Source organism: Nicotiana tomentosiformis, chromosome 4, assembly GCF_000390325.3.
Source record: "Nicotiana tomentosiformis chromosome 4, ASM39032v3, whole genome shotgun sequence".
Taxonomy (NCBI): Eukaryota; Viridiplantae; Streptophyta; class Magnoliopsida; order Solanales; family Solanaceae; genus Nicotiana; species Nicotiana tomentosiformis.
Genome location: NC_090815.1, coordinates 132,679,324 through 132,702,573, shown reverse-complemented (window position 1 = coordinate 132,702,573; position 23,250 = coordinate 132,679,324). Strand labels below are relative to the sequence as shown.

At 39.7% G+C, this 23,250-nt stretch overlaps 1 protein-coding gene and 1 long non-coding RNA gene across 2 annotated transcripts; both read left to right on the top strand.

Moving 5' to 3' along the window:
- Positions 1–18,158: 18,158 nt before the first annotated feature.
- On the top strand, positions 18,159–19,541 carry LOC138910538 (uncharacterized). The gene has a single exon (XM_070201781.1). The coding sequence runs from the start codon at positions 18,159–18,161 to the stop codon at positions 19,539–19,541; it is 1,383 nt and encodes a 460-aa protein (XP_070057882.1).
- Positions 19,542–19,980: 439 nt separating this feature from the next.
- On the top strand, positions 19,981–23,030 carry LOC138909127 (uncharacterized). Its single transcript, XR_011415668.1, has 2 exons — positions 19,981–22,272; positions 22,818–23,030. It is a non-coding gene; the product is annotated as an uncharacterized lncRNA (long non-coding RNA).
- The last annotated feature ends 220 nt before the right edge of the window (positions 23,031–23,250 follow it).

Here is a 23,250-nt window from a genome sequence, read left to right as displayed (position 1 = left end):
CCAACTTCCAATTTTCACCTTAAATACACATTAATTAGGTGGAAAAACATATGGCAAGGCAAGATTATTAACCAAAAATAAGCACAAGGAACTTACCTCAAGAAATGCTCTCAAAAATCGCCCTAACCCTAGTTTGCAAAGCCAAAAATGATAAAAATCGCGAAGCCCATCGGTTTTAATCACTGCCCAGGTATTTCCGCACCTGCAGAACCTGGGCTCGCACTTGCGGGTGCGCTTGTGCGGAAAACGTGCACATCTGCGCAACTCACTTGCCCCCTCTGCCTTCGCACCTGCGACGAAAGGGCCGCACCTGCGCACTCGCGCCTGCGGACATCCCTTCCGCTACTGCGCAACTTGCGCATTTGCGAACAGCCTTGCGCATTTGCGGGCATCGCAGATGCGGAACTTCCTCGCACCTGCGACCCTAGGCCAACTCTCTACTTCTCGCATCTGTGCTTCCATCTTCACATGTGCGGCTCGCGCACTTGCGATCTCGGCCCGATCGGTGTTGCGACCAAACACACTCACGCAAGTATACGCGGTCGTCAAGTAATAAAGTGACTAAAAGTCGGATGTCGAACCCACGAGGACTTATGATTAGCTATTAACTAAATTAGCCTATCTTAATTATCTAAACAAGAATTAAATCTAAAAATATTTTATTCTAACTAATTAAATAAGAAAAATATAAATAATAAACTTTGAACAGAGAAAGAGCAGATTTTAATGATATCAATGTAATGAAAACGATCTAGGGTTATGGGCTATCTAACAATCCTATTGTATTCTTCAATTGAATTGACCGACTAATTTATCTAGCTTATTGGTTGACAGGGTTAATATTGCTCATAAGAATCTGTCGAGTTCTTACTCGCCTATTCAAGCTAACCTAACGCCTATATGTCTATGGAGTTAGAATCAACAAGAACGCATTTATAATTCCTGTAAATCAACCAAGCAAGGCAATTAGGTATATGTCTATCCTAACCACGAATCCGTTCCCCGATGCCCGAGTTCAAGAACTTGCCCTACTCAATCCTATATGCAATATAGAATTCCCACTTTCGAGTTCAATTCTAGATTCGTAGATAATATTCAATTAGTGATCAAGCAATTAAATAATTAAGTGCAAGATTGAATAAATAAACTAATATGATAAATCAAGAAGTCAAAATCAATATCCGAATAACAATAGTCATGAAAGAACCACAACCCTAGAACGTGAAGTTTAGCTCCACATAGACATGGTAGCCAAACAACAAATCATACAAAGAAACATAAAAATTACTAAGTTTGGTAGGAGAAAGATGAAACTCGATGAATTCCGGCCTCCACAGCTTTGTCGTGGCTTTTTCCCCCTTCCCAATATGTTAGATAACCTAAAAGAGGCGTTTGTAGCTTATATATTGCGTACAAAAGTCGTGGGCCAAAGCTCTCCTATTCCTAGTCCAATTCGGCTTCAGGGATTGATGCTAAGGTGGATGCGACGCATCCAGCTTCACTTCTACTTCCCAGTTTCGCACGCGATGGCGGACGCGATGGCCCAACTTCACTGCTAAGGTTGCATGCAGGATGATGTTTTCCTAGGTTGGATGCGACGCATCCAACCCTTCTTCCTCTAGCTAAACCACCTTTTCTTCATATTTTGCACTCCGAACACCTTAAATCGTCACACATAACTTAATTAGTCATCAAACCAATAATTACACCATGTTGGGTGTTTTAAAGATTAAATAACATCAAAAAGTGGTTAAAGCATGGGCAAAGTAACATCAACACACATCGAAATATGCCAAACATCACTACCCCACACTTAAACCTTTGTTCGTCCTCGAACAAACCATCCTATAGTAGACGAAACAAAATTAAGCTCTGATCATTCAAAGCACACTACATCTATGACCATGGTTATTTGCTACAATTAGGCTCTAGACTATGCATCAACACACTTCCCTTTTCTTAGGCCCTTCTTTAAACATATTCGAACAAAGACAACATGCTCATAACAATCCTAACCTCAAAAACCGACTCAATGTCACAATGCACTCATGGCTTGAACAACCAACATCATAGAGAAGTCTAATAACGTTACCTATCCCTCGTGAAACCATGTGCCCTCACAACAAAAGCAGAGAGAGTAAAATCAATCCACACATTCGAATCTCATGCTCACAAAGAAAATCGCTCACTCTCACAAAAGAAGTCGCATGCATGCAGTTGGTACCATAGGCTTGCCCTTAATGTAAATCTCTACTAATGTAAGCTCGCTCGATCTAAAATCAATTAGGACTTTTTCATGGTTGTAATGTGGGCTAAGGGACGGGTAGGATATATTTAAGGAATAGTGATTCACCCTCCTAAGCACTTTAACACATCATCAAATAACTTAAGCGCAAATTCTTCAACACCACTTCAATTTCACAAATAATATCACCCCAACAATATTTCCTCTTTCTTTAAGCACTACTTTAATTCATACCCACTAGCAAGAACAAGACAACAATTTATTCATTTATATTTTTCTTTCTTTCAATTTCCGCTAGTGGTGTATTATTTTACAAAATAAGTGCACCCTTCTTTCTTTCATTGGTTCCACTCAAAAGTCACCCCACACTTAGTCCCTTCTTACTTCTTTTAGCGCTCATCTAACACTTAAAGTGCTTTAAGAGGTAAAAGGATCAAAACAATGTCAATTAAGAATAAAAAGGGTATAGGCTTGTAATGTGGGTACCAAATAAAAGGTCTACAGGCTCAAAAGGTTTAACTAGGGATAGATTTTATTTGTGATAAGCAATAAGCTCAAAAAGATCAAAGAAAGCCTAAAATCATTTTTCAAACCGAGCATCACCTAAAATTTCGCTTCAACTCACATACCGGGCAAGTTCTAGACACAAGTACAATACATGGACAACACAAAAAACCTCACCACACATGGCACATGACTCGCTAAGGACGGTCACATTCCGACTCTCAAACAATGCAAGTATTCACGGAGCAACGAGATATTAAGCATTAAACACAAGGTGAACACAAGTCAAGAAAATGAGAAATAGGCTGCAACAAAACATGCTATCCGTTTTAACAAGGCATCATCAATAGTTTCAGAGTGAGAAGGGAAGATATTACATATGTAAAAGCTTAAATATGCCAGTATCAACCAAGTCAAGGTCACCTAGGTTCATCATTCTTCCTCCTTTTATTCCCTACATTCCTACTCTACTCTAAAAAGAAAACAAAATTACCCGGTTCAAACTACATCCCATGGAAAAGAACCGAGGCACAAAGAAAAACCACAGGGGATTATTACTATCTACAAAGATACTATATATATATATATATATATATATATATATATATATATATATATATATATATATATATATATTTTTTTTTTTTTGAATAAATAAACTAATAAATAAACTGATAGTTACTCCATATAGATGAATTTACTGCTATTTTATGCCATTAATCCAGTGAATATATTAGTACATTCATCCATACATCGAACATAAATCACCCCCACCCCACACTTAGGACTGTGCGTTGTCCCCAACGCACACAAACAAGGTAAAGTAGGGTGAGAAGGACTCCCTTAAGTCAAGGTGGAGGGCTCATCCGCAGTCTGTGGAGGAGCATCTGCATCCATAGCATTCCTATCATCAACAACTGGTGCTGATTCTGTATCAGGTGTTACAGCGACCTCAATAGGCCTGTTGAGTGGAGCCTCGGTGACTATGGGAGGAACAGGAGTGGATGGTCCGGCAGTGGATGATGCAATCAGCTGGGAGATGTCTGTACCTACACATTGAACCAGAGCTCTGAGGAGTAATGATATCTCCTTCATCATCGTGGCCTGCTCGGTCTGAACTCGGCTTAGATCCGCACGAGTCTGTCTCAACTCATCCCTGGTGGCACTCAACTCGACACGAGTCGCTATCAGCTCAGCCCTGTTCTCTTGCATATCTGCTTGCATATGCTCAAATAATTGTTGGACGGTGAGCTTAGAAGACCTTCCCTTGTTCGGCTCTAGAACATGAGTGACATCATATGGTCCTGGAGCTTTAGCCTCAATGTCGTCATTCTCCTTGTCCCATAGTACTCCCCTCTCTGTTAAAAAAGCCGTTAGGGTATTAGCAAAGAACAGCCTCCACTTGTAATTCATCCTGGTTCGCTGCATTTGATCATGCATGATGGCTCCGAAGTTGAGTGGTATCCCCTCTAATAAAGCATATAATACGAGTGCGCGGTAACGAGGGACATCAGTTTTATGTTGGCATGGCAGCAGTCGGTTACAAATGAAATTTAGAGCCACACGTGCTAACGCACTCATGAATTCCTTTGCTATAGAGTGGTACTCCATACTCCCATGCTTCCATTCTGCATCCTTCCTGGTAGGGCATAGGACAGACTTAATGTGTGCATAATCTGGTGTTTTGCATATGGCGTCAAACCTGTCAGTGAGTGTGTGTGGCACCCTTAAGAAGTTATTCAGAGCTTCAGCTGACACATTAATATCTACCCCTCTTACTCGCACAATGTTTCCCCGTGCGTGACGCCAATTGGCGTAGAGCTCTCTAACAATGGTGAGGTTGGCTTTGCCATGACCTTTCAGAATGGGTCCCCATTTTTGCACCTCTCGAATTGACTTGAGAAACTCTGAGTACTTTGTCTTAAGTGGTCCGATGTTTATCGGCTTTTCCGGAATGTACTTCTTTGAAACCAATATCTTCTTATAGGCTCGGAATGCCTTCTCATTAACAAAGTATTTCTCCCAATCAACTCGGTCTATGGGTTCACCCTCGTCTTCATCACTCATGTTGATCTGTAGGTGGTCATTGTCCGAATCGGAATCGGATTCAGATTCTGTAGTAATCTTCTCCTTCCCTTTATCAGTTGGAGCACTCATTCTCGAAGCTTTTCTTTGGTATGTCACAGGCTCTCGTATCTCTATTCCTTTGCTTGGTGTAATACCCTTCTTCACTGTCCTCCGGACCAATGTTTCCTCCTCCTCTTGCTCTGAATCATCACTTAACTGCCTAGGCAGCAGTTCCATTTCCTTCTCCGTCCGCTTCCTCTTTTTCTGTGGATTTGGACCGCCCGCTGCCCTTCCGGTAGGCTTTTTGGGCGGTTGCTTGTTACCATCTTTGTCTTGTTGCTTGGATGGTTTACTCGCTGCTGTCATTTTACGAATCTAAGTACCTGCAATGCAAAGAATTCAACAATTAGCAGATGAAACAGCGAAGTTCAGCTTGAAAGCAATTGCGACAGCTTGCAGACTTCAATTTATTCGTAAAGTCATGCCATTCACTCTTCATGGAATTGTAGCTCATGACTTTCAGCAAGTATGTGATAACTCTCTTCAAAAACTCAATTTCACATAGCCCCTCACTCGACCCCACACTTATTCTCAAGCATACACCAATGTTGCTCGGTTACTCAGACTTCACCGACGCCTAAATTTTTCTCAGGGACAATTCGTCGAACATGTGGTATGCAACAAGTGTGCCTAGTTCATTCTATCAGTTGAGCAGTGCAACTACCCTCCCAAAGTTGGACGAGATGAAGGGAATTATAGTTTATCATCTCTCAACCATTACAACTACCAAGAACGACAGCCCTAAAAATCTTGAAATTGCAAAACCTACTTGTTGCTACCATTGAAGGAGGGAGGAGAGACGAATTAGGAGAGAAGCCAACGGAAGAACGAAGAGGATGATGCGTACCTGTCGCGTTTGAGCTTATTGCGTTACAATTTCGATGAGAGAATTCTGTTCTGCGTTCGTAGGCGTCGCCAAAACGAGACGAGTGGATGCGTCGCAAGAAACGTTTTTGTTCGAATAGGTTATCTTAAGATGTGTTAAAATATATATTACTTACCTGTGCGTGCGAGCTTTGACGCGACGCATCCCCTTGTCTTCCTTCAAAAATTTTCGGACGCGATACGGGCGCGATAGGCAGACTTCACTGCCTTGAGCAATTGGCCCGTCAAAATAAATTTTTTTTTTTGCTGAGGGGGACGCGACGCATCCGCCTCGTTTTCTTGAATAAAATCTATGTCCTACGAAAAGAAAGGAGAAAAAAAATTAAAATAAAAATAAAAAACTAACTAACTTGGGTGGCCTCCCAAGAAGCGCCTGATTTAACGTCGCGGCACGACGCAACATGTTCTTCATGCCTCCACTAAATCCATTGTGGTCTTGTGACGTGCAATGTCACCACCCCAATAGTGTTTTACTCTTTGGCCATTTACCAAGAATGTCGTATTGGACCCCTTATCACACAATTCTATCGCACCATGAGGTTTCACACTAACCACTTCAAACGGACCCGACCATCGAGATTTAAGCTTTCCTGGAAAAAGCTTTAGCCTTGAATTAAACAGTAGAATTTGTTGACCTGGTTCAAACTCACGATGTTGGATATGCTTATCATGCCATCTTTTGGTCTTCTCTTTATACAATTTGGCATTTTCATACGCATGCAATCGAAACTCATCAAGCTCGTTGAGTTGTAGCAATCTCTTTTCACCGGCCAAGTCCATCTCCATATTTAGCTTTTTAATCGCCCAATATGCTTTGTGTTCAAGCTCGACGGGCAGATGGCAGGCCTTCCCATAAACCAACCTGTACGGAGAAGTGCCTATTGGGGTCTTGTACGCAGTGCGATATGCCCATAATGCGTCATCCAGCTTCCCGGCCCAGTCCTTTCTATTCATACTTACTGTCTTTTCCAAAATCTGCTTGACCTCTCTGTTGGAAACTTCTACTTGACCACTCGTTTGGGGATGATAGGCAGTGGAAACTTTGTGCTTGACTCCGTATTTTGCAAGAATATTATTCAGCAGTTTGTTACAAAAGTGAGTTCCCCCGTCGCTTATCAACACTCTTGGGGTCCCAAAACGTGTGAAGATGTGCTTCTTTACAAAGCCTACCACAACTTTTGCGTCGTTAGTAGGAAGAGCTATGGCCTCTACCCACTTAGAAACATAGTCGACCGCCACCAAGATGTATCTGTGTCCGTTAGAATATGGGAATGGTCCCATAAAATCAATCCCCCAAACATCAAAAAGTTCTACCGCCAGTATATTTTGCAAGGGCATCTCGTGCTTCCTCGTGATAGTTCCAGTTCTTTGGCATCTATCACAATTTTTAACGAAGGCATGTGCATCCTTAAACAATTTTGGCCAATAAAAACCTGATTGTAGCACTTTTTGGGCGGTTCTATCCCCGCCGTGATGACCTCCATATGGTGACGCATGGCAGTCATGTAGTATAGCCTTCATCTCTTCCTCAGGAACACACCTTCTCACCAACTGATCTGCACACTGCCTATATAGGAATGGCTCATCCCACACGTAGAACCTTACATCATGTAGGAATCTTCTTCTATTGTCAGCTGTCCATTCTAGTGGCGTTACCCCACTTGCGATAAAATTCACATAATCTGCATACCATGGGGCTTCACCTGAGGTGATTGCCAATATTTGCTCATCCGGAAATGTTTCTTTAATTGACCCTCCTTCAGCTACATGGTTCCGGCTCTCTAATCTGGACAAATGATCGGCCACTTGATTTTCTGTCCCTTTTCGATCTCGGATCTCTAAGTCAAATTCTTGCAAGAGGAGGACCCAACGAATCAGCCTCGGCTTGGCGTCTTTCTTTTCAAATAGGTATCTGATAGCTGAATGATCTGTGTAGACGATGACTTTGGTTCCCACTAGATAGGATCTGAACTTGTCAAACGCCCACACCACTGCAAGCAACTCCTTTTCAGTCACTGTATAATTCATCTGAGCTGGATTCATAGTTTTGCTTGCATAATAAATGGAGTGAAAGATTTTATCCCTCCTTTGCCCCAACACCGCTCCAATTGCTATGTCACTTGCATCGCACATCAACTCAAATGGTTGTGCCCAATCGGGGCCAATGATAATTGGTGCAGTCACCAATCTTCCCTTCAGCTCCTCAAATGCTTTCAGACATGCATTATCAAACTTGAAGGTAACGTCTTTCTCTAGAAGCCTGCACAAAGGGGAAGAAATTTTCGAAAAATCTTTAATGAAACGACGATAAAAACCTGCATGACCCAAGAAACTGCGAATGCCTTTGATGGATGTCGGCGGGGGCAATTTTTCGATCGTCTCCACCTTTGCTTTATCCACCTGTAGACCATCTTTTGAAACCTTGTGCCCCAAAACTATACCTTCACGTACCATGAAATGGCACTTTTCCCAGTTTAGCACCAAGTTCGTCTCTTCACACCTAGCTAGCACTTTATCAAGGTTCATCAAACAACTATCAAAAGAACATCCAAACACAGAAAAATCGTCCATGAATACTTCTACATATCTTTCAACCATGTCAGTGAAAATAGCCATCATACACCTTTGAAAAGTCGCAGGTGCATTACAAAGACCGAAGGGCATTCTCTTGAACGCATACGTGCCATAAGGACATGTAAATGTAGTTTTCTCTTGGTCTTCTGGGGCTATAGCAATCTGATTATACCCCGAATAACCGTCCAGGAAACAGTAGTATTCCTGGCCAGCTAATCTATCAAGCATTTGGTCAATAAAAGGCAGGGGAAAGTGGTCTTTCCGGGTGGCATTGTTTAGTTTTCTGTAATCTATGCAAATTCTCCATCCAGTTACAGTTCTTGTAGGAATTAAGTCATTATTTTCATTAACTACTACGGTTATCCCCCCTTTCTTCGGCACACATTGAACGGGGCTTACCCATTTACTATCAGAGATTGGAAATACAATACCTGCATCAAGCCACTTAATCACTTCTTTCCTTACCACTTCTTTCATGATTGGATTTAGTCGGCGTTGGTGTTCTACACTCGGCTTGTGTCCGTCCTCCATGAGGATTTTGTGCATGCAGAAAGCTGGACTAATGCCTTTAATGTCAGACATTGTCCACCCAATTGCTCGCTTGTGCTCACGTAGCACCCTTAATAGCTTTTCTTCCTGTAATTTAGACAAGTGAGCAGAAATAATAACAGGTAAAGTGTCAGAACTTCCCAAATAAGCATATTGAAGGTGAGGGGGTAGGGGTTTAAGTTCCAAATTTGGAGCTTTTTCAATTGACGGCTTTGGTGGGGGGCCACTTGGCCTATTCAGGGGCTCAAACGGGATTATTCCTTGCATGTAACCACATGATGTATCTAGGATTCCCTTCATCTCCTCAACCTCATCATCCATCTCCAAGCTATCAAACAGCATGATTGCTTTTTCTAAACAGTCGCCTAGATATACACTCGTGTTAAGAAGTTTCTCATCCACCTCCACCACAGATATCATAGAGAGCTCCTCATAGTGGCGGGGGAGTTGGATTGCTTTGTAGACATTGAAGACTGCCTCCTCGTTGTCCACTCTCATAATCATTTTCCCTTCTCTCACTTTAATTATTGCATCGCCAGTAGCCAAGAGAGGTCGTCCCAATATGATTGGAACTTGTTCATCAGCCTCGAAGTCTAGAATAATGAAGTCAGCTGGGAAGATGAATTTTCCAATTTGCAGCAGCACATCTTCAATCACTCCTTCGGGGTAGGCTATGGACCTATCAGCTAATTGCAACATCACGGTGGTTGGTCTCGGAGCTCCCAGACCTAATTGCTTAAACAAGGATAACGGCATCAGATTTATGCTTGCACCCAAATCACACAGAGCACGTCCCACGTTAATATTACCGATTTGTACTGGAATAGTGAAGCTGCCAGGGTCCTTAAGCTTTTGGGGAAGCTTGTTTTGGACCCTTGATGTGCACTCCTCAGTAAGTGCAACCGTCTCGAACTCAGTCAATTTCCTCTTATGAGCCACTATGTCTTTTATGTACTTAGCGTACTTTGGAATTTCACGAAGTACATCCACTAATGGAATATTTAATTGAACCTGACTCAACATGGAGAGAAATTTGTTGAACATGCGATCGTCATTCCTTTTCTGCAATCTTTGGGGGAAAGGTGGTGGTGGCCTTGTAACCTCCATTCGCTCTGAACTTGCATCATCTTCCTTTGACTCTTGTGTTGCCTTAGGTGTCAACTCCCCCCAGGTATAGGTTTTTCTTTTATCTTCCTTGGCGCTTCCTCTAGTTCCCTCCCGTTTCTAAGTGTAACTGCATTAATTTGAGGGTTCTTCTCTGTATCACTGGGAAGTGAGCCTGTAGGTCTAGTATTTTGGTTTGCTGCTAACTGCCCCATTTGCCTCTCAAGATTTCTGAAATCGGTCCTGAGCTGTTGATTGTCTAGTAACAACTTTTTCAGCAAGTCATTCGTACTTTCTTCCATTTGTTGGGGTGGCTTCTGAGGTTGAGTAAAATTCCCTTGAGGCCTATACTGATTCTGTTGACTTCCGCCCCATGAGAAGTTAGGATGATTCCTCCAGTTTGGGTTGTAAGTGTTCCCATATTGCGCATGTTGATTCATAGGACCTCTGTTTTGTTGTCCCACATAGTATATAGATTCAGGATTCGTGGGGCACATGTCAATCATATGACTGTCTCCGCATAGTTCGCAACAAATAGACATCTGCTGTACATGTTGCATTTGTTGTGTTGTCATTCTATTCATCTGATTTGCCAATTTTGCTATATCGGCTCTCATGGCGGAAAAGTCATCAAGCTCAATCAAACCGGCGGCCTTCTGTTTAATTACCCTTCGTGAATCCCCCTCTCCTTGCCAATTATGGTCATTAGCAGTGAAATTATTTAGCAGGAGTTGTATTTCACTATACGGTCTTGCCATGCAACTACCCCCACAAGCTGAGTCAAGATTCATCTTTGATGCTTCATCTAACCCATCAACAAAAGTGTGACCCAATACCTCATCAGTTTGACAATGATGCGGGCAGTCTCTGAGTAGTTTCTTGTATCTTTCCCAAGCTTGACGAAGTGTCTCGCCATCCCGTTGTTGGAACCCAAGAATTTGGCTCCTCAACGACTTTGTCTTCTTAGTTGGGAAAAACTTGATCAGGAATTTCCTTGCTAGATCATCCCAAGTGTGGATAGAGTTCGCGGGCTCCTTTTGCAACCATTCTTTAGCTTCCCCCAACAGTGAAAAAGGGAATAGTGTCAGCCTGACATAGTCCTTGGAGACGTTCGGATAATTGTAAGTGTCCGTGATTTCCAAGAAGTTCTGAATATGCCTCTGCGGGTCCTCATGAGATAGACCCACATATTGTCCTGTGGACTGAATCAGCTGTACCATGTACTGTTTGAGTTCAAAATGCCCAGTGATATCAGGCTTCACAATAGCCTGAGTCATATTCGCAAGATTGGGCCTTGCGGCTTCGATTACCGGACGCTCTTCATTGCCTGCCATATCTATTGGCTGTGGTTGGATTGCGATGTCCAAATCTCTTTCTATTCTCGTTCTAGCTTCGTGTTCCCTTCTCACTCTATGTAATGTTCGTTCGATTTCTGGATCAAGAGGAATGAGGTTGTTTGCACTTCTACTCCTCTGCATTCGAGAGTAAACCCTGCGTTGACACAAACCAGGCAAACTGAAAATTAAAACTTGAAAACAAATATCTAATAAAAGCTTAACTTAGTCACGTAGCTAATTTCTAAGTCCCCGGCAACGGCGCCAAAAACTTGTTGCGACCAAACACACTCACGCAAGTATACGCGGTCGTCAAGTAATAAAGTGACTAAAAGTCGGATGTCGAACCCACGAGGACTTATGATTAGCTATTAACTAAATTAGCCTATCTTAATTATCTAAACAAGAATTAAATCTAAAAATATTTTATTCTAACTAATTAAATAAGAAAAATATAAATAATAAACTTTGAACAGAGAAAGAGCAGATTTTAATGATATCAATGTAATGAAAACGATCTAGGGTTATGGGCTATCTAACAATTCTATTGTATTCTTCAATTGAATTGACCGACTAATTTATCTAGCTTATTGGTTGACAGGGTTAATATTGCTCATAAGAATCTGTCGAGTTCTTACTCGCCTATTCAAGCTAACCTAACGCCTATATGTCTATGGAGTTAGAATCAACAAGAACGCATTTATAATTCCTGTAAATCAACCAAGCAAGGCAATTAGGTATATGTCTATCCTAACCACGAATCCGTTCCCCGATGCCCGAGTTCAAGAACTTGCCCTACTCAATCCTATATGCAATATAGAATTCCCACTTTCGAGTTCAATTCTAGATTCGTAGATAATATTCAATTAGTGATCAAGCAATTAAATAATTAAGTGCAAGATTGAATAAATAAACTAATATGATAAATCAAGAAGTCAAAATCAATATCCGAATAACAATAGTCATGAAAGAACCACAACCCTAGAACGTGAAGTTTAGCTCCACATAGACATGGTAGCCAAACAACAAATCATACAAAGAAACATAAAAATTACTAAGTTTGGTAGGAGAAAGATGAAACTCGATGAATTCCGGCCTCCACAGCTTTGTCGTGGCTTTTTCCCCCTTCCCAATATGTTAGATAACCTAAAAGAGGCGTTTGTAGCTTATATATTGCGTACAAAAGTCGTGGGCCAAAGCTCTCCTATTCCTAGTCCAATTCGGCTTCAGGGATTGATGCTAAGGTGGATGCGACGCATCCAGCTTCACTTCTACTTCCCAGTTTCGCACGCGATGGCGGACGCGATGGCCCAACTTCACTGCTAAGGTTGCATGCAGGATGATGTTTTCCTAGGTTGGATGCGACGCATCCAACCCTTCTTCCTCTAGCTAAACCACCTTTTCTTCATATTTTGCACTCCGAACACCTTAAATCGTCACACATAACTTAATTAGTCATCAAACCAATAATTACACCATGTTGGGTGTTTTAAAGATTAAATAACATCAAAAAGTGGTTAAAGCATGGGCAAAGTAACATCAACACACATCGAAATATGCCAAACATCACGAAACACTAGAACCAGCAAAGGCACCAGATTTTTCTAAGTCCAAATTTCTTCCCGTTAAGCATCTGAAACATACCCGAGGCCTCCGGGACCTTGACCAAACATACCAACCAATCATAAAATACCATACGAATTTAGTCGAGCTCTCAAATCCCACCAAACAACGCTAAAATCACGAATCACCCTCCAATTCAAACTTAAAGAACTTGAAACTTCAAAATTCTACAACCGATGTCGAAACCTATCAAATCACGTCCGATTGACCTCAAATTTTGCGTACAAGTCATAATCATCATTACGGACCTACTTCAACTTCCGGAATCGAAAAATGAACCCGATATCAAAAATTCCACTACCGGCCCAAAACTCCAAAAATTCGACTTTCGCCATTTCAAGCCTAAATGAGTTACGAACCTCCAAAACACAATCCCGACACGCTCCTGTGAGCACCTAATTTTTGCCCTAATATAAAATTACTCCGAAAAAATCCAAAAAAAAATAGCTTTAAATTATTTTTCTATATTTTTACTTAGTTTGCTTTGTACGTATTCATATTTGATGTATTTTTAAGTTGCATTTTAAATCCTAAAGAAAATACAAAAAATATTTTTAACTTTTACATTTTTTAGATTTTAAATGCATAATCAATTGCATTTGTAAAACACTAAAATACCAAAAAAAATACATTAGTAACTCTACATGCATTTTTAGGCTAGTTAATAAATTAGGTCATTAGTCAATTAGTAAGTAAAATATATATAATAGTTTAGCCACACAAATTGATTTAGTCAAGCTCATTTCTTTAGAAGCCCAATTTCATGACCCGCTTGGCCCAACCGTATCCCCCTTCTCTTTAAAACACCCATTTTTTCAAACCTTAAAAAAAGAGGAGAAGAGAAGAGACAGACGAGCTCCCCCCCCCCCCAAATTTTTGGGAAGAACCCGAGAGCCCCCTAAAAAAAGCTGCGCAGCGATCTTCTTCTTCCTCGATGACCCTTAAAACCCTCCACTGAAATCCAGCTGAAACAAGCAAAACACACCTACTACAGTCACAAAATAGAGGAGTTTTGAATTCTTTTGCTTCTTCTTAAAGGTCAGGAAACCAAAATCAACAAAAAAATCAAACCTTAGGCTACCCGAAAATACTTTGTCGATCAGTATCCAAAAGCACACAACCTCTCATCCTTAAGCTCCATTTCTTGCAAAGCTTTGGCGGAATTCGAAGAGGTGCTGCCGAGGTCTTTGGCGGAATTCGAGTTGCCGGTGAGTTTTGGTTTGTTGGTCTCGGTCGAAATTTTCATTCCAGATTTTGTTCGAGTTTCAATGGCATAGATTTCATTCTATTGGAGTTTTAGCTTTGAAGCTTTGTCCGGTGTTTGTCTCTGCTGTGAAGCTTTGTTAAAAGAGCTTTGGTTCGAGGTATCCATTTGCGGTTTTCTGTCCAGTCGATGGTTCGTGTTTGAGTCAAGTTACATTGATGTCCATTTTAGCCGCCACCCCGTCCCTCTTCACTCTTTTATCCTCACTCATACACACACTCATCCAATATCAGCTGGAAGTCCTTGAGAATATATAGAGAATACCTGGCTAGATTTGAAAGTTGAGTTTCAGAAAATTAAGAGAAAAGTACCAGAAAGCAAAAACAGTAAAATTTCAACCAAATACAATTAAAAAAAAAATGTTGATTCCAAAGGATTCTTCTATGTCATTTCTGGATTCTTAAGCTGGATATCTTGCCTGTTGGAAAAAGCTGTTTCTGCTGTAGCATTATAGTTGAGCTCATTTTCGATTTTTCGACCTTTATTTGGTTTCAATTTCCTCTCCTGTGCTATTTTCGAGGTAATCTTCTACTGCCTCATATGGTTTCTTCTAATGTACTGAGATTTGAGTTTTCTCCAGAACTATTCTAGCGTGAGATTGTTATCTTTATCTGCTGTTACTAGTTAGATTTATGCACTTCAATTAGTTCTTAGCACGAAGTAAATTGCTATCTACTCAATGTCTGAAATCACGGTTGATCCCTGATGCATCTGCTATTATTGTTTGGATTCAGTGATTTTGAATTTAGTTTTAACACAATAAAATGCTTATGAACACGATGAATACATATCTATAGATTGGGTCTGGTGTTATGAAGTATAAGCAGTTTGTTTGGTTTGATTCCAGCCTCTGTTTAGCATTCTATGCTTGAAAGGAAAAGGGAAACCAAACATAGATAAAATCAGTACCTCATTGATGGATATGGAGAATGGGAGCGAAAGAACATTAACTGAGATTTAGCTTTTAGTTGAAGTGGCGTAAATTGATCGTATTTTCATAAGTAATCATAGAATAGCCTGGATGTGTAATCTTAATTCTGAATTAGTTTTGTATTCTTTTGTTTCCATTTCATTACCCTTTTGGTTGAAAACTAATACACGAACATGTAGGCTCTAACGTAGTAATTAATCAGTGTATGCGAACAAGTGCAAGCAATTGATTGAATTAAATATGCCAATTCTATGACTGTTCGTAATGATCAGTTCTTTATTTACGACAACTAATTTTCATAACCTATGTATTTGCAAGAATCTCAAACCTTAGAAGAATTATCGACTCTTAAACATCGTAGCTTGCTTTAGGCGCGATCAATAATAGATCATCGAGGTTATGGGTACGGTTTCCGTGGCATAGTCACGATACGTAAACCAATTTGAGTATGCGTTTCACGTGACTCGACCTTACCACTTCAAATAATAATAAAAATTAACATGTTGTAAATCGCGGGTGCGTTTCACGTAACGCTATTCACAATGTGTACAAAAATAATAAGTGCGCGACATCGCGACTTATTTAAATAATATCCATAAATATTAAAAAATGGTTAAAAGGAATAAAATGCACAATAGGTTCAAACATGTAATAAATCAGATAATTAGGCCAATTAATAATAGTTGAGCGACCGTGCTAAAACCACGGAATCCGAGAGTGCCTCACACCTTCTCTCGGGTTAACAGAATTCCTTACTCGGTCTTTTGTGTTCGCAGACCATAAATAAGAGTCAATTTCCTCGATTTGGGATTTAGAGTAAACCGGTGACTTGGGACACCATAAATTATTCCAAGTGGCGACTCTGAAATAAATAAATAATCTCATTTCGATTAATGTCACTTTAATTGAAAAAACTCCCCTATCCCATCGGGAAAAAAGAGGTGTGACAGCTCTGGCGACTCTGCTGGGGACACGAACCCAGAACTTTTGGTTCAGTGTTCAGAATTCGAGCTAAGATGACTGTTATACTTGGCTTTTACTTATTATCTGATTTTTACATGTTTGAGCCTAATGTGCTAAATGCCTCTTTTTACCGTTTTGATATTGTTTGAACTGTATATAAACTGTCACGAAACCATTCTCCTCTCTTAGTCTTCTAAATCTTCTGGGAAGTGCGCTTCGCGTGGCTTCTTTTCTGTTAGAGTCATATCCTAATTTTAGAACGAGGTTCGGATAAGTTGCAAAGCCGGTGAAGTTTCTGTATTCCCGGTACGCTGCCCCCCCTCTCCCCCCAGCTCGAGTTGTCCGCTCGGGTAAGCCAGGTCTAGAACAATATACCCAGGATTTAAACTTAGAATAACATTGTCTCATACCGGATCCCTAGTAGAAACGTTTGTTTGCATCACGTGCATTTGACTTTGGGACTCAACACAAGTGTTGGGTCTGTCCAGGACAGGTGTACCCAAATTAAAAGACCATCCTGATGCATTTTACGTGCTACTTGTGTATTCATTTGTTTCGGCTTGCATGTTGACTGGCTGCTAGAATATGGAAAGAAAATAAAAAAAAAAAGAGGAAAAAGAAAATGAAAAAGAAAAAAAATCAAGAGTGAGGTAGGATAGAAAAATGCCCGGTTTTGATAATCTCGATATTCAAATAGTCTCGTTACTCTGCCAAAGTTTCAAAAAAAAAAAAAATCTTTTCAAAACAAATCATATCTTTCTACGCATCAAAATTGGTAGAACTACGCGGGTCTGATTCTCACCGGATGTGAGATACGTAGGCAAACCTAATCGGTTCCGGCCCCCAATTTTCAAAAATCTAAAAATATTTTCCTTTATTTTCTTCTTTAGAAAGTCTTTCTTTGACGCCCAATTTTTTAAAAAAATTCAAAAATATTTTTCTTTAATTCCTTCTTTAAGAGTATTTGTTTTTTAGAAAATCCCAAAAAAATATAAAAAAATAAGAAAATTTTTAACCAAAAAAATATTTTATTTGCAGGAGTCTTTTATTAGAAAGAGAAAACAAATGAAATCAAAATCCAAAAAAAAAAAAAAAAAATCTACATTATTTTTAGAAAGTCTTTCTCCCAAAAATCCAAAAAAAAAACAAACCATCAAAAGCCAAAAAATATTTTTCTTTCTTATATAGAAGTCCTTTCGGAAAAAATTAGAAAAAAATAAATCAAATTCCAAAAATATTTTCTTTCTGCAATTTATAAGTCTTTCTTTCGTAATTTTGTTTAAAAAAAAAAAATCAAAATCCAAAAAGAGTTAGTTTATTTACCTTATTTCTGATCCCCCGAACTACGCACGATCTGATTCATGTTCCCACATGATACGTAGGCAACCCACATCAGGTTCGATCGACCAAAAAAAATATGAAAAAATGAAAAAATGAAAAAAAATGATGATGATGACAATAAGGACCGAATGAGTCCATTCTAACGTGTCTCTTATTTTGAATCATAGAAGAAAGTTTGAGGTGGTCGGTTTGTGGCAAGCTGGCAACACAAAATCCAAAGAAAAAATGTCATTGACAACTGACATTGAAGCTGTTACGAGTGGTCAAGAGACTCAGGGTCAGAGGGTTCAACAAGAGTCTACTATGGTTGAGGAAAATAGAATACTGAAACAACAAATGACTGAAATGTGCCAAGCATCAGCCAATGGTCAAGGACCACCCCTTTCTTATGTTTTCCCAAAATTCACACCCATCTCGACTACTACCGCTCATGTCTCATTGTCTGATCGATCATATCCATTTGGGTTCAGTCTTTATCCCAACGGCATGACTACAACTGGAACTTCTGTTGCGCGCTCCCAAAGTGTGCCATTGACAACCAATCAGACAATCACTGTTGTTATGCCCGTTTTCACTATCCCACAACCAACAGTGGTACAAAAGAAAAGTCATGAGTCACAATTTGCTACCCATCAAGAACAAAAATACCATTCTCCTGAGTACCACTCGTATCTATTTGATCTTCCTTCAAAGATTGAGAAGCCTACCCGAAAGATGGCACAAGAAGAAATGACCCAAAGAGTGAAAAGCTTAGAACAAAAGTTGAAAAACATGCAAGGGTCGACGTGTCGGAAGAGTATTGCCTTCAAGGATTTATGTATGTTCCCCAATGTTCGTTTGCCACTTGGTTTCAAGATCCCAAAATTTGTAAAGTATGATGGACACGGCGACCCCATAGCTCACTTGAAAAGGTATTGCAATCAGCTAAGAGGTGTTGGAAGAAATGAAGAATTACTAATAGCTTATTTTGGGGAAAGCCTGACAAGGGTAGCCTCTGAATGGTTTATGGATCAAGAAACCTCTCACTGGCATGTCTGGGATGACATGGCCCAGGCCTTTGTCAAACAGTTCCAATACAACATCGATATCACCCCAGACGGCAATTCCCTTTCAAACGTGAAAAAGAAACCAACTGAAAGTTTCAGGGAATATGCCATTAAATGGAGAGAGCAAGCGGCTAGAGTTACGCCACCCATGGATGACCACGAGTTAATCACTGTTTTCCTTCAGGCTCAAGAGCCAGATTATTTTCAAAACATGATGTCCGCAGTGGGCAAATCCTTCTCGGAAGCAATCAAAATTGGGGAAATGGTTGAGAATGGCCTTAAGACAGGCAAAATTATAAGTCAAGCAGTTCTCAAAGCTGCAACTCAGGCTGTCCAGATTGAATCTGATAATTTTAGTGACACAAATGAGAAGGATGAAGAAACCATGATGACAATAAGGTCGAGAAGAGGTCCTAGGAGAACATCTCGAAGGTATGAGCAGCCTCATCAGGTTTCCGATGATTCCCCTGAGCACTACTATCCACCTCAGAACCCACAATACTCTATTGCTCCACTTCAGTATGTTGTCCAGCCACCAAGACACCCCAGAAGGCGAGCACCAGCACCACAAAATTTCCACCAACTTCCACAAAATTTTCAAGTGCCCTATAACCCACATCCAAGCCAGGGGTATAAAGGGGAACAAAGGTTGAAAGATAATTTTACACCAATAGGAGAGTCCTATGCAAGTATGTTTGAGAAATTAAAGCATTATGACATGATTGCACCTATTCCTCCAAATTATGTGGACCCACGTACAAGAAGCTTTGATCATTCTAAAAGATGTGAATACCATTCCAATGCCCAGGGGCACAATGTTGAAAGTTGTCGGGATTTGAAAAGAGAAATAGAAAGGATGATCCAGGAAAAACTGATTGTGATCCAAGATAATGACACCCAGAATATCACGCAGAATCCTTTACATGCACATGATGATGCACACTTTATAGGGATGATATGTGGTGACATGGAGTATGAGAATCCTCTTGGGAACTTGCCGACTGAAATTGGAGAAGGCCATGGTGATTCTGATGAGCAAATTTGTGGCTAAATGTCAAGCTTAGCAATTGAAAAGTCATTCCCTCATCACTAGGAAGGAATCTTGGTAGCTTGTTTTGATATCTTTTCTATTATCTGGGTTATTCTAGGGTGTGATCCAGATTTTATTTGTTTTATTGAGTCAAACCCTTATATCCCTCTATTTTGTTTGTGTGAGTCTTGTCTGTTCGTTTTATTGCTATTTTCATTAGCCGGGTTATTTTAGGGTCGTAACTCGGATTTCAGTTTGTTTGTCTTATTGTCAAATCCTTCTATCCGTTATTCAATGAAATACAGTTTGTCTTTGTTTCATTCTATGCTTAGTTCTTTCGCCGCTAGTTCTAGTGACATGACATGCATTCAGAACTTTTGGCCAGATCTTAGAAAATTGATTTAATCTTGAATCGGATAACCGAAAAAGAAAAAAAATTGAGGTTGAACAAAGAGTCGAAACACTTTGGAATTAAGCTCGAGTAAGTTTTACCTTCAAATCATGGTGAAGATCGATTTTGGGAATGAATCAATTGAAGTTTATTGGTAAGTTTGACATTAAGGGATGGAAAGTGTCTTTCGACCACGATAAACCAAGAAGACAAACATGGTCATCAATGCGGTGATCACGAAAGTATGCTATGTTTGGCGTTCTCGAGGCTGGGAGGCCCTTTTTCTGCTACCCAAATACTTTATACCTTTTGTTACACCTTTTGAGCCTGTGTTATTTTCTTGATCACCCTATTTTGGAATCAAGTTTAGAGTCAAAAGTCAAAAAAAAAATGAAAAGAAAAGTTCATGCTCCCAAAGTACAAACTGGGAAACTCTTAGAAAGTTCAAGTGAAAAAGAAAAAAAGAATATTCGAAGGTCCATGCCCCTAGAAAATAGAAGCTGGGACAGTTTGTTTTGAAAACAAAAAAAAAGAGAAGAAAGAGGGGAAAAATGAGAAAAAAAAGAAAGAAAAAGAAAAAGAAAGAAAGATGAAAAAAAAATAGTTAGTTCAGAGGTTTGAACTACGTTAGACCTGATTTCTTTAAAAGGGATATGTAGGAAGCCTTACACGGTTCGGTCCAACCAAATAAGAATTCAAAAAAAAAAAAAAAACCAAAAAAATTCTCAATATCTGAAACTGGGGCAAAGATTTTATTTCACTTTTGAAAGAGTCGATTCCAAGAGTTGTAAAGTGTACAACCCATCATATTGAGTATACTTAGAGCCTCCATGCCGACCCATCTTTCCAACCCTATCCAAAAACCTTCCAAATAAAGACCTCTCGATATGCCTTCAAGAATGCCAAGAAACGCATGCAAAGAGCAGAAGTTGTCACACGACGTGGAACACTGTCGAGTTGCTCACACAAAGAAAAAAAAGAAAAAAAAAGAAAAAAAAAGAATAAAAAATGAGAGAGTCTTACTAGTGAAAACCCTCACGGGCACTGTAAGATGACGGTAAGCAGAGATGAATAAATGAGAGAGACTTGTTGGTTAAACCCCCTAGGGGCACCGCTAGTCGAAAGTGAGTCATGGAGTTGATGCAAAGGATTGGCACGAACAAGCCCGACTTCAAAGGTCATAAGAATGGTAAAAGGGAAGATTGGATCAGTTTGATAGATCAGGCCGTTAAGTCCAAAATGCATGTCATGATCATTAAGGCTAGTTACCGCAAAATAAAAAAATAAAAAAACTCTTCCTTCTGTCCTTCCGACAGGGGCATTTCTTGTTAATACCGTTTCTTCGCACCATTGTGCCCCTTCACTTTGAGTCAGTCCTTGTCAAAACAAGCAAGAAAAGATTTCAAAATCTGCTACCAGGTTTTCAGTTGCACAAAGTAAATTTGGCAAGCACAGTTAGGTGTTACAGTCAACATGCCTTGAGGATTCATGCAAAGGCTTCCCCCCAAAATACCCTTGTCAGCCTACTTGGCTAAAGCAAGCAGAGATAACCTCGAGGTTAATCAGGGGCTCGGGCTCTCTGTAGTACTGAACAAGGACTATGAAGTGTGCACATCGTGCAAAAGGCTCTTACCAGTTGTGATTCTCTCTGACAGACAAATTGCTCCAAAAGCAAAGCCATTCAAGACATCAGAAAGGTTATCCAAGAAAAGAAATCTCTTTTTTTGAGATAAGGCTGATTGAGCCACAAAACACAAATGGCATTGGGAGCGAAACAATCAGGGTTGATGCAGAAAGTAAGGGTCCCTTGTAAGGAACAACAAAGTCTCCCAGCAGTGCAGCCAGCTACCAATGCAGTCAGTCTTCCAAAAGTTGGATGATCACAAAGTCAAGCCACCCAAGACTCAAGGCCGCAAACCGACCACCACTTTTAAAACTGACAAAATTTTCTTTGTTTGAAACAGGAACAAAGTAGTGCAAGGAAGTTGGTTCAAAAACAAAAAGAAAAAAAGAAAAGAAAGAACAAAAAGAAGAAGAGAAGAGCCAACAAAAGGAAGTTTCTCAAATCTTTGCCTTTATCTGTCTTGCTAGTGTGCATAAAATGTTGCCATTTCTCTTCTCATTTTTCCTCCTAGGATAAAAAGTCTTAGTCTGATGGATTTTCTCCCAATAAAAATCTTAGTCTGATGAATCTTTCTCCTAAGATAGAAAACCTAGTCTGATGAAGTTTCTCCTAGGATAAACGTCTTAGTCTAATGAATCTTTTTCCTAAGATAATAAAAAAAGACCTAGTCTGATGAATTTTCTCCTAGGATCGAAATCTTAGTCTGATGAATCTTTCTCCTAAGATAGAAAATCTTAGTCTGATGAATCTTTCTCCTAAGATAATAAAAAAAGACCTAGTCTGATGAACTTTCTCCTAGGATCGAAGTCTTAGTCTGATGAATCATTCTCCTAAGATAGAAAACCTAGTCTGATGAATTTTCTCCTAGGACCGAAATCTTAGTCTGATGAATCTTTCTCCTAAGATAATAAAAAAAGACCTAGTCTGATGAATTTTCTCCTAGGACCGAAATCTTAGTCTGATGAATCCTTCTCCTAAGATAACAAAAAGACCTAGTCTGATGAACTTTCTCCTAGGATCGAAATCTTAGTCTGATGAATCATTCTCCTAAGATAGAAAACCTAGTCTGACGAATTTTCTCCTAGGATAAACGTCTTAGTCTGATGAATCCTTCTCCTAAGATAACAAAAAGACCTAGTCTGATGAACTTTCTCCTAGGATCGAAATCTTAGTTTGATGAATCATTCTCCTAAGATAGAAAACCTAGTCTGACGAATTTTCTCCTAGGATAAACGTTTTAGTCTGATGTATCTTTCTCCTAAGATAACAAAAAAGGACCTAGTCTGATGAACGTTCTCCTAGGATCAAAATCTTAGTATGATGAATCTTTCTCCTAAGATAGAAAATCTAGTCTGATGAATTTTCTCCTAGGATAAACGTCTTAGTATGATGAATTTTCTCCTAAGATAGAAAACCTAGTATGATGAACTTTCTCCTAGGATAGAAATCTTAGTCTGATGAATCTTTCTCCTAAGATACCAAAAACAAAAAAAGACCTAGTCTGATGAATTTTCTCCTAGGATAATAAGTTTTAAAAAAAAAGGAAAGTCTGAAAAAAAAGGTCAATTTTTAGTTTTCTTAAGTTATCAATATTTAGTTTTCTTGAAATCAGGGGTCTCGCCTGGAAAATAGGATCAGTTTTTAGTTTAGTCAAGCTTATTTTATAGTTTTTCGCAAGCTCAATCTCAAATTTAGGAGACGCACTTCCTAGTTTG

Coding starts and splice junctions, on each gene's coding strand:
- LOC138910538 (XM_070201781.1), top strand. CDS start 18,159: ATGGCACAAGAAGAAATGACCCAAAGAGTGAAAAGCTTAGAACAAAAG.